Raw genomic sequence first — 10,000 nt, forward strand, 5'->3', positions numbered from 1 at the left:
AACAATGGATGTGTCTGACAACACACAGGGATGAAGTTAGGGGTGGGAATCGCAAGGTAACTCACGTATTGATAACCGTACAATATTTTGCCATAATATCGCGCAAAATCAGGCAAAATATTGTACGGTTATCAATACGTGAGTTACCTTGCGATTCCCACCCCTAACTTCATCCCTGTGTGTTGTCAGACACCGTGATTTATAGAGTGCTAGATCCAGACCATACAAACTGCACAGTTTACAAGCTAATGTTAGGTAAATTCGCTAGAACTGGTTCAGAAGAAGAAATCAGTCCATCGTCACTTACATCGTCGTCGTCGATTAACCTTTTAGGTGGTTTGGTTATCCGATAGTGGAGATTCAAGGGAGTCAATAATGTCATCCACATCCATTGTTTGCACAGAGCTCACCTAATACCTTAGATCTCACACCCCGGTCAAAACGGCAAATTCTAGTATTAATATCGCGTGCAAAATCATGCAATGCGTACCAAATACTGACATGTCAATCCGGACGGTAATATAATTATCAGAGGACCTCAGGGTTTGCTGAAAAAATGTAGGTAATTCCAGCCGGAATAATTACTGGGGTCCCCGGAGTAAATCACTGACATGGTCGGTCCGGACGGGATAAAAAATACCGAATTACCCAAACATATATTACCGAGGTCCTCAGGTAATTTATATGCCGTCCGGACAGGGCTTTAGATTACCTCAGATAACTGTCTATGATTACCTCAGATAACTGTCTATGATTACCTCAGATAACTGTCTATGATTACCTCAGATAACTGTCTATGATTACCTCAGATAACTGTCTGATTACCTCAGATAACTGTCTATGATTACCTCAGATAACTGTCTGATTACCTCAGATAACTGTCTATGATTACCTCAGATAACTGTCTATGATTACCTCAGATAACTGTCTATGATTACCTCAGATAACTGTCTGATTACCTCAGATAACTGTCTGATTACCTCAGATAACTGTCTATGATAACCTCAGATAACTGTCTATGATTACCTCAGATAACTGTCTGATTACCTCAGATAACTGTCTATGATTACCTCAGATAACTGTCTATGATTACCTCAGATAACTGTCTATAGCCCTGTCCAAGCTCATCCAGTCTCATCTACTTGGTCTGGACTGGGCACATTTTAAATTTCCGATACCGACAGCATCTGCATGTGCTTACCATGCGACTCCCCCACCCACGTCACACCCCCACCTCTAGCCCTGATGAATTCTGGGATCTGTAGGCAACTAGTTACACACCACCCCTCTCTGGGTTTCAAACCAAAAGAGATGGTTCTGAACACCCCAGGAACAACGGTGGAGGAAGATGGGAGGATGGGAGGAAGATGGAAGGAAGAGTTGGAGGACAGGTGGATAGGGGGAGGAGTCAGGAGGATAGGGGGAGGAGTCAGGAGGATAGGGGGAGGAGTCAGCTTGTTTTGAGATGTCACACTCTGACAAGTTCTACGCAACACATTTCTATGTGAACCTTCTGGGATGTTCCGGCACCCTCCTGAACATGCCTTTAGGGGGGGCGGGGGGGTGATGGGAGGTGATCGAGGGGGGGTGGGGGGGCGTGGGAGACACTCACCTGGAGCAGGGGTGGTGTTAGCAGAGGTGGCAGTAGTAGCTGGAGCAGAGGAAGGGAGGGGCTGTGAGGAGGAGGGGGGAGGGGGGGAGGCCTCGGGGGAGGGGGCTGGGGAGGGGGAGGGGTCGGGGGGGGTGTTGGGGGGGGCGAAGGTTACAGTAGTAGTAGTGGTGGAGGAAGGTGGAGCAGGAGCAGTGCTGGTAACTCCCGTAGTTGAGGCTTCAGAAAGGAGGGAGGAGAAGAGAGGAGAGGAGAGGAGAGGAGAGGAGGGAGGGAGGGAGGGAGGGAGGAGAGGAGAGGAGTGGAGGGAGGAGAGGACAAGAGGACAGGAGGGAGGGAGAGAGGAGAGGAGGAGGAGAGGAGAGGAGGGAGGGAGGGAGGGAGGAGAGGAGAGGTGAGGAGAGGACAGGGGAGAAGAGGAGAGGACAGGAGAGAAGAGGAGAGGAGGGAGGGAGGGAGGGAGGGAGAGAAGAGGAAAGGACAGGAGGGAGGGAGGGAGGGAGGGAGGAGAGGAGAGGGTGAGACAGAGGAAAGGTAAGGCAGAGTTGTCTGTGTGTTTTAGTGGGTTAGGGTACCAGAGCTGCTGCAGGGAGGAGGGGTGTGTTAGGGTCAGGGGTTAGGGGTCAGGGGTCAGAGGTAGGCTTGCTACTGGTCCAACAGAGTTGTGTTTTAACCCTTTAATTCATTCAGTGCCGAGGGTGATTAAAGTCACCCAGATAGTCAACCTTCTAGAGTGCCAAGAGTGACTTTATTCACCCAAAAATGTATAAAGGACAATGCTTAGTTTTGTAGCCAATCAGAGTGTTGTTGCTAGGTAGACACCACATAGAACACTTGGAACAGTCCAGGTGGTGAGTTTTCCGGAATTATTTGGCAGTGGGTGAGTTAATTCACCTGGAAGAAGAGCTGTGTGTGTCTGTGTGTCTCTCTGTGTGTGTGTGTGTGTGTGTGTGTGTGTGTCTCTCTCTCTCTCTCTCTCTCTGCGTCTCTCTCTCTGTGTGTGTGTGTGTGTGTGTGTGTGTCTATGTCTCTCTCTGTGTGTGTGTGTGTGTGTGTGTGTGTGTGTGGGGTTACCTGGGAAGGCGCTGGGGGGGGAGGGCGTTGCCACGGCGATGGGGACCCCCACACTCCCGCTGCCGCTGTTCTCTCTGCTGCTGCTCCTGCTGCTGCCCCCCCCACTGCTGCCACTGCTACACACACACACACACACACACACACACACACACACACACACACAGGCACGCGCACACACACACACACACACGCACACACACACACGCACACGCACACGCACAGGCACGCGCACACACACACACACACACACACACACACACACACACACACACACACACACACACAGTTCAGTATTGACATTGACTAACAGGGGACACAAGCCCAGGGGTCACAACAACAATAAACAACAACAGCGCTACATGTCCCTGTAAGCAGCCTAGCAGAGTCCATCCTCCCTACGGCACGGCTCTGACACGCCTCTGACACAACACCTACTAGAGACCGCTAATGGGAGAGACAGCATCATGAAAGCATGGTAATGAAGACTGGAGAGAGAGAGAGGCAGAGAGAGAGAGGGGGAGAGGCAGAGAGAGGGAGAGGCAGAGAGAGAGAGAGAGAGAGACAGACAGACAGAGAGACGGAGACACAGAGCTAGGAAAGGAGAGAGAGAGAAAGAGACAGAGAGAGAGAGAGAGAGAGACAGAGAGAGACAAAGAGAGACAAAGAGAGACACAGAGAGACAAAGAGAGACACAGAGAGAGAGCAGTGGGCTGGCCAGTCAGGGTCAGGGGGAGAGTCAGTGTTTCGCTCCGAGGAGGTTTTCTCATTTCTCTCAGAGTGATTGAGCTCTGGACCGCAGGGGAGGCGGCGATATGGACTCACAACCAATCAGGAATCAAGACGAAACATTTAGCTGAGAGGAGACATTAGCTGTGTGCTCTCTGTGCTCTCTGTCTCTCTGTGCGTCTCTCTCTCTCTCTCTCTTTGTTTCTGTGTCTGTCTCTCTCTCTCTCTGCCTCTCTCATTTAGCTGTTAGGAGACTAGCTGAGACCGAGGTGAACACAAGTCACCGTCAATCATCTGTGAGACCACCTGATGTAGCGAAGAGGCGGTAATGGACACAGCCACGCTAGGAGGTCTCTCTCACTCTCTCTCTCTCTCTCTCTCTCTCTCTCCTTTCCTAGCTCTGTCTCTCCATCTCTCCATCTCTGCGTCTCTCTCTCTCTCTCTCTCTCCCTCTCTCTCTTCTCTCTTTCTCCCCTTTCACAGCTTCAACACCCAGCCATTAGCTCTGTCAGTGTGATACTCCCTCACTGGGGAATGGCCAAATTAAAATTAATTTCGAGACATTTTCAAAATGTCGTTAATTCATCTCTGATGAATGAACAGTGAGAAAAACCATGTCAGGAGCGCTGACTGCCCCCTTGTCAGGATGTGCTAGGAAAGCAGAAAAAAATTGTGAGTGTGAGAGAGAGAGAGAGATAGAGAGAGAGAAAAGGAAAGATAATTTATTAGTCAATGCTGCGAGGATGGAGGTTATCGCTGAGGAGAAAAGAGAATGAGTGAGTCTGCGAAATGCAAAAAGGGAGGAAGAGAGAGACAGAGAGACAGAGAGAGAGAGAGAGAGCAGCAGCAATGCCTTTGCTGAACTACAAAGCCAAAGCTAATGGCACCGAAAGGAAAACGTAAAAAAAAAGAAAAGATAAAAAGATAAAACCCAGGCACTGGGGAAAAGAAGGATGGGGAAAAGAGGGGATGATGAGAAAGAGGGAGCGAGGGAAGGATGGACGCTCTAATCTTTTAGCCGCTTAGGGAGGTGTCACGCAGTTTTAACTTCTACCACTAACACCACAGCAAGAAATCCACTTATCTCACCAAACTTTAAATCCCATCTCATACGAAATAACAAGAGAGAGTTGGAACAGCAAGAAAAGCTGTTAAAAAGCCGTTGTGGAACATGAAGATGGTTTAAAAAGCCGTTGTGGAACGTGAAGATGTTTTAAAAAGGCGTTGTGAAACGTGAAGATGTTTTAAAAAGCTGTTGTGGAACATGAAGATGTTTTAAAAAGCCGTTGTGGAACATGAAGATGTTTTAAAAAGCCGTTGTGGAACATGAAGATGTTTTAAAAAGCTGTTGTGGAACATGAAGATGTTTTAAAAAGCCGTTGTGGAACATGAAGATGTTTTAAAAAGCCGTTGTTTTAAAGCTTTCTTGGGGTTTTTCTGTCATGAGGAAGAATCTTCTGGGCTGTGTAGTGGCTGAGTCACTTCTCCATGTCTGACATGTGTTGGGTAGTGATGACTGCTGACAGCACAGGGGGGGGCGGGGGGGGGTGAGTCACCAGCATCCCTCCGGGGGGGGGGAGAGAGGGGTGTGGGGGTGGGGGCTGTTCTCTTCTCCTTCTGAACTCCACAGCTCTGTCGTCTGTTTCATGCCTTGGCGCCGGTTGTTCAACGCCACATCGGCGGACGGGAGGGGAAAGGAGGAGAGGGGGTAGAGAGAGAGAGAGGGGGGGGGGGGGGTGGAGAGATGGGAGTAGAGAGAGAGAGAAAGAGTGTGTGAGAGTGTGAGAGAGAGAGAGGGAGAGAGAGAGTGTGAGAGGGAAAGAGAGATAGAGAGGGAGAGAGAAGGTGAGAGAGAGTGTAAGAGAGAGAGAGAGAGAGAGAGAGAGAGAGAGAGAGAGAGAGAGAGAGAGAGAGAGAGAGAGATGGAACTGCTAGCAAGCATCCCTTTGGTCCAAAGCTCTCCCATGGGACTGCAGACCTCCAGAACCGGGTAGCTGGACTAAAATATTCCTCCTAATTAATGAGACAATCTGGGAGGTTGTGTTTCTTGTGAAATCTCGCAAATGTCTGAGCCGGAGTTTGGCAGGCTGGCTTAACTGCTCCTCACTGACAGCACTGAACACACTGCTGTCACACAGCAGGGGGGGTGGGGGGGAGGGAGGGAGGGGGAGGGAGGGGGGAGAGAGGGGTAGAGCCAGAGCTCAGTTACATAAACTCAGTCGAGTCGCAGCTTCAGAAAAGAAAAAAACGGATGAAAAAAACAAAAAGAAGCCGAGAAGAAGGTTCTTTCTTGTCTAGGTGCCCAGAGCTCTCTGATAGAGAGAGAGAGAGAGGGAGGGAGAGAGGGAGGGAGAGAGGGGGAAAGAGAGGGAGGGGGAGAGAGGGAGGGAGAGAGGGGGAAAGAGAGGGAGGGAGAGAGGGGGAAAGAGAGGGAGGGGGAGAGAGGGAGGGAGGGAGAGAGAGAGAGAGAGGGAGGGAGAGAAAGAGCCAACAAACTGTCAGGTTTGTGTAGAATGATAGAACAGAGTGAGGAGTGTTTCCAGTCTTCAGAGTTCAGCTCCTTCTCTCCTTCTCTCCAGGCCCCAGCCAGTCTTCCACAGCCCCCCCCCCCCCCCCCCCCGCCGCCCGTGCGGGAACACAATTGCATCTCGGGTAATACGGCAATCTGCGCCAAGGGGTGCGCGCTGCCGGGTTACCACGTCAACATCGACGGTTACAACAACGTCAACATTGCCTGGTTACCACGACAACATTGACAGGCAGGTTGAGAAGTTGAGACGTTCCGATCATCATTGCTTCCTGATGTCAGTAGGTGATGTCATTCCTCCAGAGCGGGAAAACAACAACCGCTAAAGCAACTGTCAGTTACGCGCGTCAACGGTGAGCCCTTCCTGAGAGACACACGTTAACGGTTAACCCTTTCCTGTCCTGAGGACTGATATGAGTTGATGTCATCTTCCTGAGCACTGATATGAGGTGAGGTGATGTCGTCCAGGTCTTTATGGAGCGTTATGGAGTTATGGAGCGGTAGCTAGCGTAGCATGGCATAGCGAGGAGAGGAGGAGGTACCTGTACGTGCGTGTCCTCTGGCTAACCGACGCCGTGCGCACAGGGCTAGCCTGCTGCTGGGGGGGGTGGGGCCCCGCAGGGGGGCCGCGCGTAGGGCTGGGGACGTAGTCGTTAGGCACCACCGGGGGGCGCACCGGCTCCAGGGTCCTGTAGGGGGAGTGGCGCCTGTGGGGGAGGGAGGGGGGGAGGGAGGGGGGAGGGGGTACGAGAGGCAGGTCAAGGTTAGAAAAGGTCGAACAAGGTTTTTCAGGGGGGGGTTTTCGGACTGGAGATGGTTGAGCCGGTGAACTGGTGAACTGGTGAGGTCAGCGGCTTGTCCTGCTACTGTGAACATCGTAACAGCGCCCCCTGCTGGGACTCACTGGAGACGACCAACCAGGGGTCTGTTCTGCTGTAGGATCTGACTAGCGACTGTATGCTAAGTTGCTAACTATGCTAGCACGTAGGTGGGGTGGGGGTTGGGGGGGGGGGTAGGGACCAAGAGTGACTGTATGCTAACTATGCTAGCACGTACTGTAGGTGGGGTGGGGGTTGGGGGGGGGGGTAGGGACCAAGAGTGACTGTATGCTAACTATAGGTGGGGGGGGGGGGGGGGGACCAAGAGGGAGAGGATCATTCAAACTGAAATAAACAAACATTACAAACACTTTGCAGTCCTTCACTCAGGTGTGTGTGTGTGTGTGTGTGTGTGTGTGTGTGTCAGGTACTGTGGGGTAAATAAGTATTCAACACATCCACACTTTATTGCACTTTTTAAACAAAAAGTTATGGATTGGAAGGTTACCATTTCTTAATACCAACGTCCAAATCTCATGTGAATAGCTGCAATGGACATATGTTGAATTAAGAAACGGTGGATGTGTTGAATACTTGTTTCCCACACTGATGTATACTTCAATCATTCATGCTTCAATCATTCATACTTCAATCATTCATACTTCAATCATTCATACTTCAATAATTTCAAGGACACAATCTGTGCACCTCATCCCTGTCTCTCTCTCTCATCAACTCATCGAGCATGCAGACAATTGCGCCCAGATCCATTCTGCCGTGTGAAAGCTGCGGATAAGAGATCAGATTAGTAGAGGACACGACAACACCCAGACACCCCAGAGAACGGGTGACACACACACACACACACACACACACACACACACGTGACAAGTCTGGGGACATTCCCACAGAGTGCAGGGTACTGCAGCAGAAACAACCCATCGATGACACACATCCCCCCCCCCACGTGTGTGTGTGTATGTGTGTGTATGTGTGTGTACGGGTGACAGGAAGCATAGGGAACAAGAACCCTGCAGGCAACCAGGCTGTTGGCAGCAGTGTGTTCCTCTACACACACACACACACACACACACACACACACACACACACACACACACACACACACACAGGGGTAGAAGACCAGGGACGTAGAGGAAGCTCTTTAACTGTCCGTCAACTCAGCAGAAATGTTCACAAATGGAAACTTCCGTTAGGTTCCGTCAGGATGTCACATGACAGTTATGTGGTCTTCAGAGAGCTGACAGGATTGGTCGAGGCACTGTCCTGGTGAAGCCCATCAGCACACAGACAGACAGACAGACAGACAAGCAGACAGACAGACAGACACACAGACACACACAGACACACACAGACACACACAGACACACACACACACACACACACCGTCCTGACGAAGTTCATCAGTGGGTGAGGATGAAACCCGTTATTAAGCGGCCACTGGGCTGCATGATTGCTGGGTGACCTCTCCACACACACACACACACACACACACACACACACACACACACACACACACTCACGGTTGTGTGTGACCCAGGTGTGATGACAGGGGTGAGGGATGATGGATGATGATGTCATATCAGAGCGCTGACACATCCATCACCCTCCAGACGCTCGTCTGAGGACACGTTCTCCCCACAACGCTTATGCCAGGTTACACACTCATACACACACTCTCACACACACACACACACACACACACACACACACTCACACACACACACTCACACACACACACACACACACACACACACACTCACACACACGCGCACACACTCACACACACACACACACACATACACACACACACACACACTCACAGTCAGACAGACAGACAGACAGACAGACACACACAGACACACAGACAGACACACAGACAGACAGACTGTGTGTGTGTGTGTGTCTCTATCTGTCGGTGTGTGTGTGTGTGTGTCTGTCTGTCATGTGTCGGTGTGTGTGTGTGTGTGTGTGTGTGTGCGTATGTCTGTCTGTCTGCCGGTGTGTGTGTGTGTGTGTCTGCCTGTGTGTGTGTGCGAAAGTCTGTCTGTCTGTGTGTGTGTGTGTGTGTGTGTGTGTGTGTGTGTGTGGAGGCCTGGCACCAGACGTACCCTATGGTGCCCTTCCCTGGCATGGGGGGGCTGGGGGGCTTCTGTGTGGGGGGGGTGGTGCGGGGCAGGGCTCCGCCCATCTTCATGTTCTGGCTGCTGACCTGGGAGCAGGAAGAGGGACAGGTCACATGACCAGCGACAGGAAACAGCGCCTGTTGCCATGGGAACTCAACATCACACCCAGACAGTCAACACTCTTTGGCTGCGTTCATAAATTCGCTCTGAGAGCGCCGGAGCGCACACTGACTGGGTTCAACGTCATAAAGGGACCGAGTAATTTGATTGATGGACAAGATGGACATTCCATGAGCGCTGATTAGATTTTCCAGAGCGAATTTACGAACGCAGCCATAATTCACATTTACATGTTTGGACTTTTACCAGACAGACGCCTTTATCCAAAGCGAATTACAACAAACACATTTGACTAAGAAAGTGAATCATCTATAATCATCGATACATCGATTGGAGCACTTTGAGCTGCAACGTTTGCAGGAAAAGTGCTATACAAATAAAGGTTATTATTATTATTATTACACCAGTCCTAGCAGGAAAAAGTAATCTATGCTCAGGCCAGGGGCCATTGGCAGTCACAATGCTGGAGGAAGGAAGGATTCTGTTTTATGACACTGGGGAAACAGTACAGGGGGGTAGGGGGTGTACTATTACTACTAAGAGATTGGTGAGGCTGCATTCGAATTTTATGCACCCAAATTGTGGAATGCAGCCAGTTAACATTAGGGATGCAACCTCAGCAAATATGTTCAAGTCAGGACTAACAACCCATCATTTTAAAATTGCCTTTAAATGACAAAATAATTAAATTATGATTATATAATGATTGGAGCACTTAGAGCTGCAACGCTTGCAGGAAAAGATCTATACAAATAAAGGTTATTATTATTATTATTATTATTATTATTATTATTATTATTATTATTATTATTATTATTACTAGTAGATGGCTTAGGCCTAGTCCTGGACTAAAATCACACTTTCAATGTTTAAATCTCCATTGAAAAGGTCTGGATAGGTGTCAGCTCAGCATCGCCCTCTGACGATGTTGTTATCCTGCTTACGCCTATCCAGTCCTCTCAGACAAGGTGTCAGATGTGGT

The 10,000-nt window shown here is 50.0% G+C and overlaps 1 protein-coding gene across 1 annotated transcript in view; it reads right to left on the reverse strand.

The window, feature by feature from the left end:
* abi2a (abl-interactor 2a) overlaps positions 1-10,000 on the reverse strand; it is a 60,643-nt gene that overhangs the window by 5,347 nt on the left and 45,296 nt on the right. The window contains 3 exon segments of the mRNA XM_080536387.1: positions 2,684-2,799; positions 6,479-6,643; positions 8,884-8,984. Coding sequence (XP_080392513.1) covers positions 2,684-2,799; positions 6,479-6,643; positions 8,884-8,984 — 382 coding nt within the window.

The sequence above is a fragment of the Nansenia antarctica genome (assembly GCF_963989245.1).
Source record: "Nansenia antarctica genome assembly, chromosome: 7".
Taxonomy (NCBI): domain Eukaryota; kingdom Metazoa; phylum Chordata; class Actinopteri; order Argentiniformes; family Microstomatidae; genus Nansenia; species Nansenia antarctica.